Source organism: Indicator indicator, chromosome 34 (genome assembly GCF_027791375.1).
Source record: "Indicator indicator isolate 239-I01 chromosome 34, UM_Iind_1.1, whole genome shotgun sequence".
In the NCBI taxonomy this organism is placed as follows: Eukaryota; Metazoa; Chordata; class Aves; order Piciformes; family Indicatoridae; genus Indicator; species Indicator indicator.
The window spans coordinates 6510869-6532154 of record NC_072043.1 but is presented as its reverse complement, the minus strand read 5'-3'; the positions used below and the strand labels follow the sequence as shown (position 1 = coordinate 6532154).

At 54.2% G+C, this 21286-nt stretch overlaps 2 protein-coding genes across 2 annotated transcripts in view; both read left to right on the top strand.

Annotated features, from left to right (window-relative positions):
- The first annotated feature begins 46 nt into the window (after positions 1–46).
- Positions 47–10272, top strand: ACAD8 (acyl-CoA dehydrogenase family member 8). The gene is made up of 12 exons (XM_054395571.1): positions 47–435; positions 615–967; positions 1750–1850; positions 2660–2829; positions 4045–4154; positions 4395–4471; positions 5345–5482; positions 6198–6333; positions 6431–6528; positions 6640–6792; positions 9144–9246; positions 9936–10272. The coding sequence occupies exons 1-12, from the start codon at positions 47–49 to the stop codon at positions 9986–9988; spliced, it is 1881 nt and encodes a 626-aa protein (XP_054251546.1). The 3' UTR covers positions 9989–10272.
- A 1232-nt stretch (positions 10273–11504) lies between these two features.
- Positions 11505–21286, top strand: part of LOC128977946 (beta-galactosidase-1-like protein 2) — a 37463-nt gene continuing 27681 nt past the window's right edge. The window contains exons 1-4 of the mRNA XM_054395662.1: positions 11505–11587; positions 16811–16870; positions 19693–19890; positions 20722–20790. Coding sequence (XP_054251637.1) covers positions 11505–11587; positions 16811–16870; positions 19693–19890; positions 20722–20790 — 410 coding nt within the window. The remainder of the gene's footprint in view (positions 11588–16810; positions 16871–19692; positions 19891–20721; positions 20791–21286) is intronic.

Here is a 21286-nt window from a genome sequence, read left to right as displayed (position 1 = left end):
CTGGTCTCTTTGAATTATCTTCTCCTCCCCGACAAGCACCTGCTGAATGAGAGGAGAAGAGAGAAGTGCTGCTCGTTCAGGCAAGGTGACAAAAAGGGGAGCAGTAAAAGCTGTACAGTACGTGGAGAGTAAATCAGTGTCCTTCCTTCAGCTCAGCCATTTCCTCCATCAGTGCAAACGCTGGCATCGGCTGAGGACCACACCCGTGGTGAGTTGGAGGCAGCCGGCCCTCCACACCCCAGCTGCTGGACATCAGCGAGGGCTGCTCTGCTGCTCAGGGCTGCGGCTGCTGGGGAAGGAAAGGTCCCGAAGGTGCCTGGCCGAAGCCTGGCCCCTCTCTGCCGTGCCTTTCAAAACGGAGGCACCGCTCGCCTCAGAGCCCAGCCCAGCCTGGCACCGGGGGATCCGGCTCAGCTTGCCGCTGGCACGGCTTGGGCGTGCAGAGTCCCTTTGGGAAGGGCAGCAAGATGCCGGCCCAGCCCCTGCCCCTTTCAGCCAGCAGCTCTCTACAAGTTCTCTGGCTCGGAGCTGGCCTCCTCCGGCCGGAGCGGGTGGCATCAACTTTTCCAGCTCCCGTGCCATGCATCTCCCCTCCCTTCCTCCCTCCCATCCAGCCCCGACTCCCCCTCACCGGCTGTGGCGGCGGCAGAGCGGGCCCAGGAGCGGGGCCGTGCCGCGGGATGCTGTCGGCTGTGCCGGGGCCGGGCAGCGGCAGGAGGAAGCGCGGCGCCGCCGTCCCGCCCGCTCGGAAGCGGTGCCCGTTATGCAAAGCTGAGGCTCAGCCCTCGCCGCCTTCCCCGCAGCCACCGCGCCAGGCGGGACTACAGCTCCCAGCCTGCCCCACCGCCACCTGCCCGCCGCCCGCAGCTGCCGCCCGGCCCCGCCATGGCCTGGCGAGCGGCTCCCCGCGTCGCGGCCCGGCTGCTGCTGCCGCCGCCGCTGCGGGGGATCGCCTCCTGCATCGACCGTAAGGCTCCGCGGTCGCCGGGAGAACGGGGCGGCGAGCCTCGGCCCGGCCGCCTGCCTGCGGGCCCAGCCGGGGCCCAGCCGGCGCCCAGCCGGCGCCGAGCCGGCCGCGGGGCTCTGCTGCCAGCGCTGCCCGGGGTGGGGATGCGGCGGCACGGGTAGGCTGAGGGCAGGTGGGTGCCCGCGGGCCGCAGCGGGGGGGATGTCGCTGCTCCTGCTCCAGCTGCGGGCAGGGCGGCAGCCCCCGGCGGTCCCCACAGTGCCACCCGCACGGGGAGCGCCTTCCCGAGACCTCTGCCAGAGCATCAGGGGTCAGCAAGCCCGCGGGTGAGGCAGAGAGTATCTCCCAAAGACATGGCACTGCTTGCACGCCCCGGGGCTGTGTCCTGTGTGTGCAGCACTGACAGCTGCCACGGGCTGTGCTGACCCTCTCCTGGTCCTGGGCGTTGAGTGGAGACAGTTGGGACCTTGGGTTGGTTTGGTCCCAAGAAAGCCCCTCCCAGAGCCCACCACCCTCTGTCAGCACAGTTCGTGGTGACCCCAAGGAACAGAGAAATGCTCTCTGCAGCAGAGCCCTGAGCTGTTTGTGTGAGTGAAGGGACACTCCATCTCTGGAGACTTTCAAAACCTGCCTTGGCATGGGGGTTGGACTTGATGATCTCCAGAGGTCCCTTCCAACGCCTCTCATTCTGTGATTCAGCAGTTGTTTGGGGTACAGAAGATGTGGCAGTGCTTGCTTTGCCACAACAGATGTGCATTAAAGATCTCTTCCTGCTTTTCCAGCATCCATTGGCCTGACTGAGGAGCAGAAGGAGTTCCAAAAAGTTGCCTTTGATTTTGCTGCCAAGGAGATGGCTCCTCACATGGCTGAGTGGGACGAAAAGGTATGGCAGCCTCAGATGGGTGACACTGCCCTAGGATGTGAGGGGCCTTGGGTCTCATCAGAGGGGTTCCTGCGATAGCTCCTTGGTGCTGTGGTGGCTTCTGTGGAGACTGTCTTTCAAGCTGCTGCTGTGGCTGGGGTGGGAGCCACCAGCAATCCCTTGCAGCTTTCCAAGCCAGGCTGTTCACTCTGAAACCCTGAATTTACTCTTGAAGGTGGTAGGAACCTTGTCTAGGTAGCTGAGAGGTGTCCTGAGCACGAGCCCTATGAGGAGAGGTTGAGGGAGCTGGGGCTGTTTAGCTTGGAGAAGAGGAGGCTCAGGGGAGACCTTACTGCTCTCTACAACTGCCTGAAAGGATATTGTAGACAGGTTGGGGGTTAGTCTCTTCTCCCAGGCAAACACCAACAGAACAAGAGGACACAGTCTCAAGCTGTGCCAGGGGAAGTTTAGGCTGGAGGTGAGGAGAAAGCTCTTCCCAGAAAGAGGAATTGGCCATTGGAATGTGCTGCCCAGGGAGGTGGTGGAGTCACTGTCCCTGGAGGTGTCAAAAAGAGCTTGGATGTGGCATTTGGAGCCATGGTTTAGTTGTCAGGAGGTGTTAGGGATTAGGGAATAGGTTGGACTTGATGATCTCTGAGGTCTTTTCCAACCTGGTTGATTTTGTAAATTCTGTAAATGTTCCTCTTTAACCCACCCAGTTAACTTAAGCTCTCAGGTGCTTGGGACTGGAATTGGTGGCCCAGATAGACCAGAAAGGAGAGTTTGAATACCAAGATTGAATTCATCCTGAATGTTCCTTGTCCCCATAGGAGATATTCCCTGTGGAGACAATGCGGAAGGCAGCCCAGCTGGGATTCGGTGGGATCTACGTGAAACCAGACGTTGGTGGCTCTGGCTTGTCACGACTTGATACCTCCATAATCTTTGAAGCTTTATCAACAGGCTGTACCAGCACCACTGCTTACATGAGCATCCACAAGTGAGTGTGGCTGTGGAGCACTGGATGTGGCAGCCTGGCTGAGAAGCAGGGATGGTCTGAAGGCTCTAAATCCAGCTGGAGACAGCTCTCCTGGTGCTGCTCTTGGTCATAGTTGGGACTCTGAGCAGAACACATCCCTGTGAGCATCTCTTGATGACAGTAAGCAAACAGGCTACAAAATCTGAAGTGCCAACCAAGAAGTAACTTTAGCTTTGTGGCATGCATGGTGGGATTAAGTTCTGGGTTGTGTTCCCTGCTCTGCCACATAAGGTGGCCATAAATAGCAACCTGCTGGGAAAGCCTTTGTGCTTTAGTAATGCTGGGACAGCCAAAGGCAGCAGCTGATGGCTGTGCCCAGTCCTGCTTGCACAGACATGTTCAGTGCTGGGCTAGCTTTGCATGCAGGGATGCAGTGCCTCCATCTTCCAGGATGCCTCCTCTTGCAGGGGTGGTTTACTGAGGGCAGTAGGACTTAGTGCTGAGGGGAATGCTGAGGCTGGGAAGGAGGAACCTGCTGTTCCACGAGGCAGGGTGTCTGTACTGGGTGGAAGGGGAGCTTCTTCCTTCCAGCTTTGTTCTGGTTTGAGGTGGAGTACTGCATCCAGTTCTGGTGTCCCCAGCACAAGAGGGACATGGAACAGTTGGAGAGGGTCCAGAAGAGACCACGAAGATGATCAGAGGGCTGGAGAACCTCCTGTGGGGACAGGCTGGGAGAGTTGGAGCTGTTCAGAAGAGAAGGCTCCAGGGAAACCTTAGAGCAGCCTTCCAGGACCTGAAGGGGCTCCAGGAGAGCTGGGGATGGACTTTTCACAAGGCCTGGCAGTGACAGGATGAGGGACAATGGCTTTGAGCTGGAAAAGGACAGATTGAGATTGGAGATGAGGAAGAAATTCTTTAGAATGAGGGTGGGGAGACACTGAAACGGGTTGCCCAGGGAGACTGTGGGTACCTCCTGCCTGGAGGTGTTTAAGGTCAGGTTGGACAAAGCCTTGAGTAACATGGTCTAGTGAAAGTTGTCCCTGGCCATGGCTTGGAATGAGATGATTTTTAAGGTCCCTTCCAACCCAAACCTTTCAACAATTCTGTGATTTCAAGCCTCAATGTTTTTGACTGAACCCCATGGAGCTTTGTTCTGCTGAGCCAGGGATGTTCTTGTATGACCCAGCTTCCTCCCAGGGCTGTGTTCACACTGCTGCTCCTTCTCTCCTGCTCCAGCATGTGTGTTTGGATGATAGACACCTTTGGCAATGAGGAACAGAGGAACAAATTCTGCCCATCGCTCTGTAGCATGGAAAAATTTGCTTCTTACTGCCTGACTGAGCCAGGTGAGCATCCTCAACCAAGAAATCTCCTTTCCCTCAGTCCTAGCATGGCTTAACTGGGCAGGAACATTGCACAGAACTGAAGGTGAAAAGTTTCTTCTCATGTTCATTTGGGCAATCAGCAGGATGTTGGGAAGGGGCAGATGATGATTGCTGGGATGCTGAGCCTTGGATGTGAGCCCTGGGAGAGTTTGCAAGGTCTGGAGCTGCTGCTTCACTGGCTGCTTCCTTACCTTCCTACAGGAAGTGGGAGTGATGCAGCTTCCCTGCTGACCTCAGCTGAGAGGAAAGGGGACACCTACATCCTGAATGGCTCCAAGGTACATCTTTGCTTCTCCTAAATCTCTTGGATGGCACTGCATGCACAAAGGGGCCTTGGGGCTCACCACCCTTTCTGTTTCCTACTGTCTCCTTAGCTCGCTGCATTCTCCCAAGGCAGGACCTCAGAGCATTCACCAGAGCTTAGTACAGCTCAATATTTTCTGGCCATGGGGTCTTTGCTCCTCCATCTTTGTACCCCAGCTGCTGCTGCAGGCTCAGGGTTAGCAAACAAAAGCCTTCTCAGGTCCTTCTTCTCAGGTCCTTCTTCTCAGGTCCTTCTTCTCAGGTCCCTCTTCTCAGGTCCCTCTTCTCAGGTCCCTCTTCTCAGGTCCCTCTTCTCAGGTCCCTCTTCTCAGGTCCTTCTTCTCAGGTCCTTCTTCTCAGGTCCCTCTTCTCAGGTCCCTCTTCTCAGGTCCTTCTTCTCAGGTCCCTCTTCTCAGGTCCCTCTTCTCAGGTCCTCTTCTCAGGTCCCTTCTCAGGTCCCTCTTCTCAGGTCCCTCTTCTCAGGTCCCTCTTCTCAGGTCCCTCTTCTCAGGTCCTCTCTCGTTCTCAGGTCCCTCTTCTCAGGTCCTTCTTCTCAGGTCCCTCTTCTCAGGTCCCTCTTCTCAGGTCCTTCTTCTCAGGTCCCTCTTCTCAGGTCCCTCTTCTCAGGTCCCTCTTCTCAGGTCCCTCTTCTCAGGTCCTTCTTCTCAGGTCCTCTTCTCAGGTCCCTCTTCTCAGGTCCCTCTTCTCAGGTCCCTCTTCTCAGGTCCCTCTTCTCAGGTCCCTCTTCTCAGGTCCCTCTTCTCAGGTCCCTCTTCTCAGGTCCCTCTTCTCACGTCCCTCTTCTCAGGTCCTTCTTCTCAGGTCCTTCTTCTCATGTCCTTCTGCAGGCCTTCATCAGTGGAGGAGGTGACACTGATGTGTACGTGGTCATGTGTCGCACGGGAGGCTCAGGCCCCAAGGGCATCTCCTGCCTGGTGCTGGAGAAGGGGACACCAGGGCTCAGCTTTGGCAAGAAAGAGAAGAAGGTAAGAGGGTTGGTTTTTACTTTGTGTGTGCTTGAGGGAAGTACAGGACAGAGATGGGCTCATCTGTGCCTTCTTGATCTCATCTTGGATGGGACCAGAGTCCCAGTGTGGTGGTTTTCGTCCAATCCAAGTCCAGTTTTGGTGAAGTTGATCAATATCCATCCCTTTGGTAATTGAAGGATTTTCACCTCAGGAAAGGTTTGCTGGATTCCTCTTTTCAAATATATTCATTCCAATTTCCAGCTCAGCACACTCAGGCCAAACCACATTGACCACAGATGCTTTGGGACATCTTGGCAATGAGCCTGAGAGGCTGAGACCAGGCTGGGAAGTTCTCTGCTGAGAGTTGGCAGTGTGCTGCTCCTCAGGCCCTCTGCAAGGTGCCTACTGAGCTGGTGGTATGCTGCTCCTCAGGCATTCTGGAAGGTGCTCACTGAGCTGGAGGTGTGCTGCTCTCAGGCACTCTGGAAGGTGCTCACTGAGCTGGAGGTGTGCTGCTCTCAGGCACTCTGGAAGGTGCTCACTGAGCTGGAGATGTGCTGCTCCTCAGGCATTCTGGAAGGTGCTCACTGAGCTGGAGGTGTGCTGCTCCTTAGGCACTCTGGAAGGTGCTCACTGAGCTGGAGATGTGCTGCTCTCAGGCACTCAGGAAGGTGCTCACTGAGCTGGAGGTGTGCTGCTCTCAGGCACTCAGGAAGGTGCTCTTTCTCCCCAGGTGGGCTGGAATTCACAGCCAACTCGGGCTGTGATCTTTGAGGACTGCGCTGTTCCTGTTGGCAACCGGCTGGGAACTGAAGGGCAGGGCTTCAACATTGCCATGAAGGGACTGAATGGAGGCAGGATCAACATTGGTAAGGCAGGGCCAGGGGAGGAGAGCAGGATCATCTTGTTATCCATCCATCCATCTGCATTAGCTGTACATGCTGTGTCCTTGGCTTCTCCCACCAGCATCTTGTTCCTTGGGAGCCGCTCACGCCTGTGTTCTGCTGGCTCAGGAACATCTCACTGTGCGCAAACAGTTTGGAGAACCCCTCGCTAACAATCAGGTAACCTCTCCAGAGCTCCGCTCCTCCTGATGCTGGGGTGGGTGGGGCTGTGCTCCAGGCTTTCCAAGGACACTGACCTCACTTTCCCCTCCCTGTGCTGCCTGCTGGCAGTACCTGCAGTTCAGGCTGGCGGAGATGGCGACGCGGCTGGTGGCCGCGCGGCTGCTGGTGCGGCACGCGGCGAGGGCGCTGCAGGAGGGCAGGGAGGACGCCGCCGTGCTCTGCTCCATGGCCAAGCTCTTTGCTACTGATGAGTGCTTTGGGGTAGGTTCAGTGATTTGTGGATTCACAGAATGGGTTGGGTTGGAGGGAACCTGGATCGAGAGGATGTGGGACAGAGAGCTCTGGTATCAAAGACTGCTGTTGAGGGGAGGGTCTGTGTGTTGGTTCTGGGTGAAGATGGCATTTCCATCTTCTGAAGTGAAGCCCATGCCTCGATTCATAGGATGGTTTGGGTTGGAAGGGACCTTAAAGATCATTCAGTTTCAACCCCCTGCCATGGGCAGGGACACCTCCCACCAGCCCAGGTCACTCAAGGCCTCATCCAACCCAGCCTTGAACACCTCCAGGGAGGGGACATCCACAACCTCCCTGGGCAACCTGTTCCAGTGCCTCCTCACCCTCACTCTAAAGAATTTCTTCCTCATCTCCAGTCTCACTCTCCTCTCTTCCAGCTCAAAGCCATTGTCCCTCGTCTTGGTATTCCCAGCCCTTGTCAAAAGTCCCTCCCCAGCTCTCCTGTAGTCCCCTTCAGGTACTGGAAGGCTGCTCTGAGGTCTCCCTGGAGCCTTCTCTTCTCCAGGCTGAACAGTCCCAACTCTCCCAGCCTGTCCCCAAAGGGGAGGTTCTCCAGCCCACTGATCATCTTTGTGGCCTTCTCCTTTGTGGACCCACTCCAACTGTTCCATGTCCTTCTTGTGCTGAGGGCACCAGAACTGGATGCAGTACTGCAGGTTGGGTCTCACACAAGCAGCACAGATGGGCAGAATCACCTCCCCCTAGTCCTGCTGGTCACACATTCCTCAAAACTCAGCTTGTGCCATAAGCTTTGAAACCTCTCATAGTTTGAACTTGTAGCAATCCAGACTCAGAACCCTCATTTCAGTACCTCAAGTTGTTTTGTAACAGAGTTCTGCACTCTGTAGAGGCTGCAGGATCAGCCCCTTCACAGCTCAGGCCTCAGTGCTTTCTACACTGCTTTCTAGAGGACCATGCAAGGAGACAGGACAGGAGAGGGAGCAGAGCATTTTTATTTTCAAAGGATAATAGGCATATTACAGGCTGATCACTCCTAAGTAGCAGATGGGGACTTCCCTAGACCACTGAGAAATAGGTTCTAATAAAATGGCCCTGAAAAGGGAAAGCAAGAGGGGGGAAAAAGAAAGGAAAAGGAAAACTGCACTTTTGATGCTTCCTAGATCAGTGCCAGTTTGAAGCTGCTGTACTTTCTGAGCACTCTGCATTTTTTGCTGCTGATTATGTGTTTATGTCCCAAGCTGACAGATGATGGACACATGAAGTCCTCTTTCAGTAGAAGTCTTCTTTCAGATCCCTGAGCAGATTCTTGGCCATTCTGACCACTAGATGGTGATCTGGTGGTTTGGTTTTGCTGTCAGCAGCACCATAGAAATGCAGAAAAAATTGCTTTGATTAAGCAGAGTGTTTCCTGGGTACCTCTGTGTGTTTGTGTTCACATAAATGCAGCAGCAAGGTGAAACAGCCCTTGGGTGACAGCACTGAGAGCAGCACTGATGGGCACCCTGCTGTCACCCCATGCTTTGTTAAGAGGTGAATCACAGAATGGTAGAGGTTGGAAGAGACCTCCAGAGATCATCCAGTCCAACCCCCTTGCCAGAGCAGGATCACCCAGGGCAGGTCACACAGGAACACATCCAGATGGGTCTTGAAAGTCTCCAGAGAAGGAGACTCCACAACCTCTCTGGGCAGCCTGCTCCAGGGCTCCAGCACCCTCACAGTAAAGAAGTTTCTCCTCATGTTGTGGTGGAACTCCCTGGGTTACAGTTTGTGTCTGTTGCCCCTTGTCCTGTCATAGGACACCCACCAAAAAGAGCCTGGCTCCTTGTTGACACTCACCCTTCAGATATTTATAGACAGTAATAAGATCCTCTCTCAGTCTTCTCCAAGCTAAACAGCCCCAGGGCTCTCAGCCTTTCCTCACATACAGAGGTTCCAGTCCCTTCAGCATCCTCATAGCTTCCCTTGGACATTTTCCAGTATATCCCTGTCCCTCTTGAACTGGGGAGCCCAGAACTGGACACAATACTCCAGGTGTGGTCTCACCAGGGCAGAGTAGAAGGGAGGAGAACCTCCCTTGACCTGCTGGCCACCCTCTCTTAATGTACCTCAGGAGACCATTTACCTTCTTGGCTGCAAGGGTGCATTGCTGTCCCATGGAGAGCTTACTGTGCACCAGGCCCAGAACGTCCTTCTCCATGGAGCTGCTTCCCAGCAGCTCAGCCCCTAACCTGTACTGGTGCATGGAGATTAGATGACCAGAAAAAATAAAAACAGAGCCCAGGTTCTTACCAAGCTGCTGTCACTGACTTATCCTTGACACCATGCAAGTCCCTTCACCAGTGATGTTGTCTCCTCAGATCTGTAACCAGGCTCTACAGATGCATGGAGGCTATGGCTACCTGAAGGATTATGCTGTGCAGCAGTTTGTGAGAGACATCAGAGTGCACCAGATCCTGGAAGGTAAAAGACACTTTCACTGCTGATGACTTGGCACCGTAGCCAGGAGAGAGAATAGGTCCTCCAGAGGCCACCACCTCCTCACCTAACTCTGACTCTTGGGTTTCAGAATCCTGTTTTGCTCTGAGCACAGGGTGTCTCTGGATGCTGTGTGTGAATCCCCTGGCCCAGAGCTCTGAGTGTGTGGGAGCAGTGAGCCTTACAGCAGGGGCATATTTCCAGTTGCCATGTTAGTGGTGCCTCTGTCCGGTTTGATCTCACAGTGTCTGCCCTTTATTGATCTCAGTTCAGCCTCCTTTGTTTTCTCTCCTTTGAAATCCCTTCACCTACAACTGAGGTACCTGAGAAGGGAGAGACACTTTCCAATACCAAATGGCTCTACAGTCTTTCTGCCTCTGTGTTGTGCATGTGTTAAATGCTAAAGCAGAGCACTCAGGTGTTGGTCTCTATCCAGTTCTGCTTGACTTCTGGTGCCTGCATCTTCTCAATGGCCAAATAAAAAGCACCAACATCTACTTCTCTGAAGCTTTTCCTGAGCAATGTGCTGCCACTTGGCCCAACACCTCTTAAATGCCACCTCAAGTGGTGGGAAGAGCTTTTCTGTGCTCATCAGGGTAAAATTCTTTTTGCCTTTATTAGGGGTAGAATTGGACCATCTCTTAACTGTCTTTTGCTCTCTCATTCTGCTGCAGGTACAAACGAGGTGATGCGGATGATAGTGGCCAGGAACCTGCTGCAGGCCTGAAGCCAGGAGTTAGTCTCCAACCTTAAATTCACACTCTGTTACAGCCTGGTCTGTTTCCCTCCTCTTCCCGGGAGTGGAGGCAGGGATACCCCAGTGGAAACAGACTTTCTGCCTTACTGTGACTGGGATCACAGCTGGATGCCAACCACACGCTGCCACAGCTGCACGCTGTGCCTGGCAGAGCTGCTGTTCCTGGGCTCGTATTGTGCAGCCTGGAGATACAAATCTGAGTCATGAATACAAGCCTCTGTCTCCAAATCTTGATCATGGGCTGCTTGGCACCCATCCTTCTTGGAAAGAGAAACACTAGGCCTGTTCGTCACCTCTGCTGGGGCAGGACTGAAACAGGAGCTCCCAGCAGAGGTGCAGCCTAATGCTATAGGCCTCTTCTCTATCAGTGGAATCTTTTGGTCAAGAGAACTAATTGCTGTGCTTAGAAACCTGTCCTCCTGGGTGCTGAGTGCACCCCTGGGAACAAGTTAGCCAGCAGAACTGCAGCTCTAATCACTTGCAGAGCGCAATGGCTTTGTGACTGAGGAGCTGGCTGCCTCTTGGGGATCTAGGAGCACTTCTTTCCCCAGCACACCTCTCTTCATGCACCCACTGTTTCTTGTTCTCCCTGTTCCCACCACACACTGGTGCTTCACCTCAAAGAAGCCTTTGCAGTACAGAGGTACAGGTCAGGAGCTGAGGTTCAGCACAGAAACATTTAACTCTATTGCCTCAAATCACTCCTCCCTGCTGTGTGCAAGGAGGGAGTAAAACATTGCTATATTAAATTACTTTTTAAAAAAATATATTTTAAATCAGTAAAACAATGGTCACAACTGTACAGAGCGTCAGAAGCAGTGATTTTTCTGTGGGATTTCGGGAGCTCTTGGAAGTAGTGGGGTTGCAAAAGTCATCTTTTGAGGTTAGATTGGTTCTATTGACTTAGCTAACCTCTTCAAACGAGTCAGCTCCTCTTCTCCCGCAGCACACGCCCAGGACACAGCAGGGAAGGGCCACCACCGGGCGTTACCCGCAGGCATAGGTGTGCTTCGGCCTCGACACTTTGCTACCAGGCAGGAGGCTATTGCAGCAGGCCCTTGAGGCTGTTCCTTCGGCTTCCCGCACGCCTTGCGCAGGGAATTTCTCTTGCAGGGCAGTTTAAAGCGCTCAGGCCTCTCCCCGGAGCTCCGCGCCTACCAGCCGCCTTCCCCGGCTGCCCCCGGCCCCGAGGGCTGTCCGAGTGGTGCCGCTGCGGCCCTTAGTGGGCGCCCGGGGTCCCGCCCCGGCCCGCCCTGCAGCCAGGGGAGTCCCCCCGGTCCCGCCGCCTCACCCTGCGAGCGGGTGGGCGAGAGCCAATGGGAGCCGCTGGAGGGGTTAGTAGGCGGGGCGCAGCGGGCGCTGCAGCCAATGGCAGGTGAGCGGCGGGCGGAGCGGCCCAAGGCGCGGGCGGGTCGGGGGGGCGCGGCGGTGGTACCGGCGGGCAGGGGCCGTGGCCGGGGCTGTGAGACCGTGGCCGGTGGCCGCCATGTGGCCGTGCGGCGGGTGGCGGCAGCGCCGCCTCGGGGGCTTCGCGTTGGTCATCTTCATGCTGTGGCTGCTGCTGCGCAGGTGAGAGCCGTGCCGGCCCCGCCGCGCCTCCGGGGGTCGTACCTCGGTATTGACGGCGGCGGGGGGATGGGGGGACACACAGCTAGCAGCGGGGAGGCGTGCGGATCCCCCGGAGGGGTAGGAGCAGGGAGGGCAGCAGGTTCGCACGCTCCCGAGCGCAGGCCTGCCACCGCAACCGGAGCTTGAACGGGGTTCGGAGGCTCCTTTCTCGGGGAGTACGCGCCGCGGCAGAATTCGTGCGCGTCGAGCCAGGCTCGCTGCGATCCCTGCTCATTCCCAGGGAATTCCAAGCACATTCCCGTCGGGGAACGCACGGGCAGAGCAAGCGCTGCGCTCTGTTCCCCGGCTGTCGGTGCCGGGAGCAGCGGGGCGAGCGGAGCCGCCCCCGGCAGGGTCATCCCGAAGCCCTCAATTGGGGTCAGTCAATTTCGAGCCTCGAATCAGTTCAATCAGCGTCAGCCACAGTCAGTTTCCAGCCTTGAATCAGTTCAATCACTGCTAGCCGCACAACTTGTCCGTCACGAAAAGCCCTGGCTGGGGGAAGAGCTGCTGCTTGCGCTGTCACTCAGCCCATACCTGAGGCTAAGGCCACCCCAGCCGACCTCGGTTCTGTCACCGTGGCTCCGGTAGAGTGATGGACGTTCACAGATCAATCTCTCCCTCACGTCTGACCCACCTCTGAAGCTGCCGCTGCTGTCCCTAGCATGCTCACACCACAGCCTTATTTCCTTCTCGCTCCAGTCTGCTCCGGGAGCACGACCACTTCTCTCCGCTCTGTGTCCCCCCCAAGGAAGATGTGGTGGATTTAGAACTGCTCAGATCCGTTCAGAACTTGAGTGTTTTCTTGTAGCTCTCTCACAGGACAGGTGCTCCAGCCCTCTGATCATCTTCAGCTCCAGAGGAAGCTGGAACACCACCCCTATGGGGACAGGTCTGGGAGTGTTGGGGCTGTTCAGCCTGGAGAACCTTAGAGCAGCATTTTGATATCTGAAGGGGACCTACAGGAAGGCTGGGAAAGGGCTGTTTAGAAGGTCCTGTGGGGGTAGGACAAGAGGCAATGGTTTGAAACTAGACCGAGGTTGGATGTTAGGAAGAAGTTCCTCACAACGCAAGTGGTGAAATCCTGGAACAGGCTGCCCAGGGAGGTGGAAGTTCCATCCCTGTAGATGTTCAAGTTCCAACTTGATGTGGCCCTGATCAACCTGCTGTAGTTGGAGATGTCCCTGCTGACTGCAGATGACCCTGGAGGGTCCCTTCCCACCTGATGCATTCTGTGATTCTGAATTCATAGCAGGATGTTACGTGGTCCTCAGAGCTACAGAGAAGCCTTGGTAAATCTTTGCAGAACTGGAGGCCAAGTTCCTGTTTAGCTGGTGTTGGGTTTGTGTCATGGCTGTGCTTGGAAGATTACTGCAGAGCAATACCTGGTAACGTGTAGGAGCCTGGCTCTGGTACCAGTGCATCTAGAACATGCTGTGTCCCTTTCCCTCATGATTTTCTCCATGGCCCAGCTCACCTGAGAGTAAACTCTACTACAGTGTGCAGGAATTGTTGTCCCAGGCACCTCGAATGTGCTCCCAGGGCTTGTCTGACTGGCACAGTACCACATTGCTGCAGGGCAATGAGTTGTGAGTGAGGGCAACTCAAAGCTTTCACTTTTGCCTGGCCAGAGGAAGCCCAGAATAACCAGCAAAGCCCTCTGGGGGAGGTCTAAGTAGGGTTTAGGAATTAACTGTAAAGTCCCTCATCCTCTGGAGCATGTCCTTTAGTGCTGGCACAGCAAACTAATGTCCTCCATGCTTTTTGCTCTGGTTTGTCTTGCTTTGTCTTTTCCATTTGGTTCTTTGCCCAACTGTTCTTGGTCCACCACAGACCAATAGCAAACTAAATCTCTTGTCTGATGCAGAGAGGTCTTGTTCTATTGTGTCTGGTTCAGCAGCTAACTGGTACAGCACCTAACTGAGCCTTTCCTCTTCCACTTGCAGTGTCTTGCACTTCATCTTGCCTCCTAAAAAGCCAGATCATTTTGTTAAGAACGAAATTTTCCAACCCAAAAGCTTCTCTTCCGGGGGAACATTATCCTGCCCTGAGGTGGTGGAATCACCATCCCTGGAGGTGTTCAAAAGATACGTGGATATGGCACCAGATATGGGACATGATTTAGTGGGCATGGTAGTGTTGGGTTAATGGTTGGATTTGATGATCTCAAAGGTCATTTTTCAACCTTTATGATTCTATAACTTTGTAATCTAATGTTGTTTTCTTGTGGGGAAAAAAAAAAAGAAGAAAGAAACTTCCCTAAAGCAGGGAGGAGATGGCTACAGAGGGACCAAGCAGACCACTAAGCTTTAGTAACAACAACAACAACAAAACCTTCATTGCAACCTGTGCTGTTGTTATAGAAGTAAGAAAAATAATCTGCTGGGAGCTGTGTTGCTCTCAAGAGGAAGCACAGAGTCCAGGTGGACTTTGAGATGTGGAAATGTAGTTCAGGGTAACAGGATGAAGTTCTGCTGAGTCACGGAAGTGTTGGTGGTTTTGTTTTTTTTTTTTGTCACAAGCCCCTTGAACACATCCCAGTGAGAGATGTGGATTTCAGGATATCCAGGATAATCAGTAGGGAATAATAGGAGGCTGAGAGCTTCCTACCAGTTGTTCTAGGTGAGAAACCACTGGAACTGGAGAGTTTTAAGGTAGGAAATTTGCCAAGCAAGTTATGTCCAGGATTAAGAAGATGAGCTTAAGTGATTTGTTTATTTTTATCTCCCCTATGAAGAGAGACTGAGAGCCCTGGGGCTGTTTAGTCTGGAGAAGAGAAGGCTGAGAGGGATCTGATCAATGTCTATCAATATCTGAGGGGTGGATGTCAAGTGGAGGGGGGCAGGCTCTTTTGAGTGGTGCACAATAATAAGCTAAGGAACAAAAGGTACAAACTTGAACAGAGAAGGTTTCACCTCAACATGAGGAGAAACTTCTTTACAGTGAGGGTGACAGAGCCCTGGAGCAGGCTGCCCAGGGGGGTTTGGAGTCTCCTTCTCTGGACACATTCAAAACCCACCTGGGTGCATTCTGTGCAGACTCCCCTGGGTGATGCTGCTCTGGCAGGGGGGTTGGACCTGATGGTGTCTGGAAGTCCCTTCCAGCCTCCAGTGTTCTGTGATTCTGTGATCTGGCTGTCTGCACTTCCTGAGCACAGCCTGCATTCTGGCACCACTGGCAGTTGTAGGGCTTTACCTAGCTCAGGAAGAGGTTGGAAATTTATTTTTTTTCCCACTTTAATCTTTAAAAATTGGAGCTTTGTGTCTCCAGACCCCTTAGAGCTTTCTGCCTCCAGCTGGCCAATAGAAGTGGATATGGCTGCTGGTGTGGGATGTGATTTGCAAACAGTGTCTGGCCAAGATGTGGTTCTAGGAGAGTAGAGGGGCAGGTATCCGTAGGATATCCTGAGTGTGGATGGGCAACCATCTTCCCTGCTGGTAACAATGATAGTAACTTCTTGGGAGCAATGCTGCCATTTCCTAGCTCCTGTCATCATTCTCTGACTGAACCCAGGTTCTGCACATCAAATCCTGTTCCTATCAGAGGGCTGGAGAACCTCCCCTGTGGGGACAGGCTGAGAGAGTTGGGGCTGTTCAGGCTTGAGAAGAGAAGGCTCTGAGGAGCCCTTGGAGCAGCCTTCCAATGCCTGAAGGGGGCTCCAGGAGGGCTGGGGAGGGACTTTTTGCAAGGACGAGGGGCAGTGGCTTTGAGCTGGAAGAGAGGAGTTTGAGACTGGAGATTAGGAAGAAATTAGTGAGGGAGACACTGGAATAGGTTACCCAGGGAAGTTGTGGATGTCCCTTCCCTGGAGTTTCAAGGCCAGGTTGATTGGGGCCTCGAGTGACCTGATCATAGAATCAGGCAGGGTTGGAAGGGACCACAAGGCTCAGCCAGTTCCAACCCCCCTGCCATGGGCAGGGACACCTCACACTACATCAGGCTGGCCAGAGCCTCATCCAGCCTGGCCTTAAACACCTCCAGGGATGGAGCCTCAAACACCTCCCTGGACAACCCATTCCAGGCTCTCACCACTCTCATGGGGAAGAACTTCTTCCTCACATCCAGTCTGAATCTCCCCACTTCCAGCTTTGTTCCATTCCCCCCAATCCTGTCATTACCTGATATCCTAAAAAGTCCCTCCCCAGCTTTCTTGGAGCCCCCTTCAGATACTGGAAGGCCACAAGAAGGTCACCTTGGAGCCTTCTCTTCTCCAGACTGCACAACCCCAACTCTCTCAGGCTGTCCTCATAGCAGATCAGCTCCAGCCCTCTGCTCATCCTCCTGGCCCTTCTCTGGACACCTTCCAGCATGTCCAGATCCCTCTTGTAATAGAGGCTCCAGAACTGGACACAGAGCTCCAGCTGTGGTCTCAGCAGAGTGGAGCAGAGGGGCAGAATCCCCTCCCTGCCCTGCTGGCCACACTTCTGCTGCTGCAGCCCAGGCTCTGCTTGGCTCTCTGGGCTGCAAGTGCTCACTGCTGGCTCCTGTTGAGCTTCTCCTCCCCCAGCACCCCCAAGTGCCTCTCCTCAGGGCTGCTCTCCAGCCAGTCCCTGCCCAGCCTGCATTTGTGCTTGGCATTGCCCTGCCCCAGCTGCAGGACCTTGCCCTTGGTCTTGTTGACCCTCCTGAGGTTGGCTTGGTCCCAGCTCTGCAGCCTGTCCAGGTCCCTCTGGATGGATCCCTTCCCTCCAGCTGTCAGCTGCACCACACAGCTTGGTGCCAGCAGCAAACCTGCTGAGGCTGCACTCAATGCCTCTGTCCATGGCCCCAACAGAGATGTTGAACAAGCCTGGTCCCAGCACTGAGCCCTGAGGGACTCCACTTGTCCCTGGCCTCCACTGGGCCATGGACCATTGACAGCCACTCTTTGGGTGCAGCCATCAAGCCATGTGGTTGGAGGTGTCCCTACCTCTGGCAGGGGGTTTGGAACTGGATGATCTTTAGGGTCCTTTCCAACCCAACCCATTCTATGACTCTGAAGTATGGCAGTTAGGTATTTTTTTTGCTTATTTCTCCTACTCAGAGCTGTGCCACCTTCATGAGATCTCTGCTATTCCTGCTCCACCTTCTGAATAGGATGTGTTGCCATCCCCCTGCCCAGCACTTCCAGCAGTTTGGCCATAAATGCACATGATGCTTGTTGACTGAAGGCAGAGACTCTCTAATCCAGGCTTCCTTTTCCAGGTATTACCCATGCCAGCTGCCTGTTCTTTCAGAGCCCTGTGAGAATGCTGTGCTACACAGGTACCTCTGTGCTTGTCAGCCAGCCTGTGCAGTGTCCTGCAGCTCTTAGATGTAGTCCCTTTGTAGTCCTCCTTGTCTGGTGTCAGAGGGCAGATAGTTGCTGCAGGCTCCCAGTGAGCAATCCCTGTAAGCCCTGAGTTCTGAGAAGTCCTCACCCTCTGCTAATTCCTGCTGTAGTCTAGAAAACAGCCAGAGCCTGAGCTTTTGCTCCCTTCTCTCCAAATGTGGAATGAAAGTTTTGCTTTCCTGAGATGGGAATCCAGCCCTGGCATCTGGCTGTGCAACCCTCCCAGAACAAGTTGCTATTGTCTGACTCTTTTGTGTATTCAGAGCTGGGGAGCTGGGATGGTCTGATGGGGGCAGATGTAACAGCTTTGGATCTGGGCTAGCTGCTAATACGACTTCTTGGTTCAGGCAGAACAAGCTGGGCAGCCATGTAAGGCAGTAGGAGGTAGTTTCTTGCGTGCAGGAACCGACCCAGAGGGAGCTGGGATAGCAGGAATGCTGCAGCTGGTAAGTGCTGTGGAACCTGGAGTTGCCTTGCTCCAGCTCTCTGGGCAAATAACATGCTCAGGAATGATGTGGGCAGAGGTAAGTTTGTGGTGACAGCTGCCACTGTCTTTCCTGAGGGGTGGATATAACCCAGGGGCTTTCTTCAAATGAAGGAGGAGGTTTTCTCATCCCAAGGTAGTGATCCATGGAGCTGAGGAGCTGGAAATCAGCCAGCCTGTGTCACCCTGCTGCGGAACAAGGAGATTCTTGCATTTCATAAGTTTCTGAAAGGGCAGCAAGGCTGGGGAGGGGTCTGGAGCACAGCCCTGTGAGGAGAGGCTGAGGGAGCTGGGGGTGTTCAGCCTGGAGAAGAGGAGGCTCAGGGCAGACCTCATTGCTGTCTACAACTACCTGAAGGGAGGTTGGAGCCAGGTGGGGCTTGGGTTCTGCTCCCAGGCAAACAGTGACAGAACCAGAGGACAGAGTCTCAAGCTTCACCAGAGGAGGTTTGGGCTGGATATGACGAAGAAATTCATCCCAGAAAGAGAGATTGGCCATTGGAATGGGCTGCCTGGGATGGTGGTGGAGTCACTGTCCCTGGAAGTGTTTAAAAACAGCCTGAATGAGGCACTTAGTGCCATGGGTTAGTTGATTAGGTGGTGTTGGGTGATAGGTTGGACTTCTTGATCTCAAAAGGCTTTTCCAAGCTGGTTAATTCTGTGATTCTGTGAGAGGGTTTGCCAGTACTGAGTGCAAACCTGCCCATCTTGTGTTTTCAGCAAGTTAGTTTCACAGGCTCTGCCTTATTTCTGCTGTACTGTGGGGCAGAGTGGCTTGGGGCATTCAGGAGGGAAGCTGCTAGTGAAATTAATATTAAATACACTTCTTGGGCAAGAACTTCCATCTGTTCCTCTACATTCCTCCTCCTTCAATTAGTTCCCCTAGGACTACCTCAAAGAGAGGTTGGAGTGAGGTGGGGGTTGGTCTCTTCTCACATGCAGCAAGCAACAGGACAAAAAGAAACAGCCTCAAGTTGTACAAAGGGTTGGATATTAGGAAAAATTCCTTCCCAGAAAGGATTCTCAGACCCTGGAACAGGCTGCCCAGGGAGGTGGTGGAGTCACCATCCTTGGAGGTGTTTAACAGCTGCATGGATGTGGTGCTGAGGGATGTGGTTTAGTGGCAGTGGCTTAGCAGCAGTGGTGGGGTTGTGAGCTCTGGGTGAGTGCTTGGACTTGATGATCACAGGATGTCAGGGGTTGGAAGGGACCCAAACCGATCATTGAGTCCAACCCCCTGCCAGAGCAGGACCATAGAATCCAGCACAGGTCACACAGGAACACATCCAGATGGGTTTGGAATGTCTCCAGAGGTGGAGACTCCACCACCTCTCTGGGCAGCCTGCTCCAGGGCTCTGGCACCCTTGCAGTAAAGAAGTTCCCCCTTGTATTGAGGTGGAACCTCCTGTGCTGCAGGATGTCTCTTCCCTCCTCAACAGTTCTATGATTCTAGGATTCCATGATTCTGTGGTTTTTGATCTTCTGAAAAGTCTGTATATTTTTTATGAGAAATTGTTTGGGGTTTTTTTTGTTTGTTTGTTTTGTTTTGTTTTGTTTTTTTACTGTGAAGGTATTGGAGCCCTGGAGCAGACTGCCCAAAGAGGTTGTGGAGTCTCCTTCTCTGGAGAGATTCCAAACCCTCCTGGATGTGTTCCTGGGTGACCTGCCTTGGGTGACCCTGCTTCAGCAGAGGGGTTGGACTCAATGTTATCTGAAGGTCCTTTCCAACCCCTCCCATTCTATGTGTCAAAGATTCTGTTTGCTCTATATGACAAAGAGGGAGCTGGGGTTGTTTAGCCTGGAGAAGAGGAGGCTCAGGGGTGACCTCATTGCTGTCTACAACTACCTGAAGGGAGGTTGTAGCCAGGTGGGGGTTGAGCTCTTCCCCCAGGCAACCAGCAGCAGAACAAGAGGACACAGTCTCAAGCTGTGCCAGGGGAGGTTTAGGCTGGAGGTGAGGAGAAAGCTCTTCATGGAGAGAGTTGTTAGATGCTGGAATGTGCTGCCCAGGGAGGTGGTGGAGTCACCATCCCTGGAGGTGTTCAAGGGGGGATTGGATGTGGCACTTGGTGACATGGTTTAGTGGTGATGAGGTGTTGGGTGACAGGTTGGACTTTGATGATCCTTGAGGTCTTTTCCAACCTTATTGATTCTGTGATTCTTTAAGCAGTGGGAAGGGCAGAGCTCATCCTGCCAGGCAGGGTGAAAGGAGCAGCTTCTCCGAGGGGGAGGTTCCTTTAGCAGAGCCTCACATCTCTCCTTCTCTTCTAGGTTTAACTGGAGCGAGCTGATCCCTCTGCGGCTGCGGGGGAGGACCCTGGGCTTGCAGACAGGAGGCTCCCAGTTCCTGCTGGAGGGAATGCCCTTCCGCATCTTCGGAGGCTCTGTCCACTACTTCCGAGTGCCCAGGGAGTACTGGGAAGACAGAATGCTGAAGATGAAAGCCTGTGGCTTGAACACCCTCACCACGTGAGTGTCCTCACCCCCTGCTCGCTCACACCTGCCTTGCAGCCTCTCACAGACTCACAGGTTGGAAGGGACCCTCCCAGGATCACAGCTCACAGGGTGTTAGGGGTTGGAAGGGACCTCAGGAGATCATCAGGTCCAGCCACCTGCCAGAGCAGGACCAGAGAATCCAGCACAGGTCACACAGGAACACATCCAGATGGGGCTGCAAAGGCTCCAGAGAAGGAGACTCCACAACCTCTCTGGGCAGCCTGCTCCAGGGCTCTGGGACCCTCCCAGTGCAGAAGTTCCTCCTCCTGTTGAGGTGGAACCTCCTGGGCTGCAGTTTCCATCCACTGCCCCTTGTCCTATCCCAGGGTGCAAGTGAGCAGAGCCTGTCCCTGTCCCCTCCCTCCTGACCCCCACCCCTCAGCTATGGATAGACATTGATCAGATCCCTCTCAGCCTTCTCCTCTCCAGACAGAACACCCCCAGGGCTCTCAGCCTCTCCTCCCCAGGCAGTGCTGCAGTCCCTTCAGCATCCTTGTAGCCCTCCCTTGGACTCTCTCCAGTAGCTCCCTGTTCCTCTTCAACTGGGGAGCCCAGAGCTGGATGCAATATTGCAGGTGAGGTCTCACCAGGGGCAGAGTAGAGGGGGAGGAGAACCTCCCTCAATCTGTGCAACCCAGGGACATCTCCAACTAGATCAGGCTGCTCAGGGGCACATCAAGTCTGATCTTGAGTGTCTCCAGGGATGGGGCCTCCTCTCCTCTCCTCTCACTCACAGCACTTGGTGGGACTGTGCTGCACCAGTGCAGTGCCCTCACCTGCCCTGCCCTCACTCTTGTGTTTCAGGTACGTGCCATGGAACCTCCATGAACCAGAAAGAGGGAAGTTTGACTTCAGTCAAAACCTGGATCTAGAGTATGTGGGACAGAGAGCTCTGGTATCAAAGACTGCTGTTGAGGGGAGGGTCTGTGTGTTGGTTCTGGGTGAAGATGGCACTTCCATCTTCTGCAGTCAAGCCCATGCCTTGATTCATAGGATGGTTTGGGTTGGAAAGGACCTTAAAGCTCATCCAGTTCCAACCCCAACCTCCCACCAGCCCAGGTCACTCAAGGCCTCATCCAATCTGGCTTTGAACACCTCCAGGAAGGGGACATCCACAACCTCCCTGGGCAACCTGTTCCAGTGTCTCCTCACCCTCACTCTAAAGAATTTCTTCCTCATCTTCAGTCTCATTCTCCCCTCTCCCAGCTCAAAGCCATTGTCCCTCATCCTGTCACTCCCAACCCTTGTCACAATTCCCTCCCCAGCTCTCCTGGAGCCCCCTTCAGGTACTGGAAGGCTGCTTTAAGGTCTCCCTGGAGCCTTCTCTTCTCCAGGCTGAACACCCCAGCTCTCTCAGCCTGTCCCCATA

What these genes read in the sequence shown, in the direction of transcription:
- ACAD8 (XM_054395571.1), top strand. Translation starts at nt 47, where the DNA reads ATGAGAGGAGAAGAGAGAAGTGCTGCTCGTTCAGGCAAGGTGACAAAA. An exon ending in GATCGCCTCCTGCATCGACC is followed by an intron (nt 968 to 1,749) that starts GTAAGGCTCCGC and finishes CTGCTTTTCCAG; the next exon opens with CATCCATTGGCCTGACTGAG. An exon ending in TTACTGCCTGACTGAGCCAG is followed by an intron (nt 4,155 to 4,394) that starts GTGAGCATCCTC and finishes ACCTTCCTACAG; the next exon opens with GAAGTGGGAGTGATGCAGCT.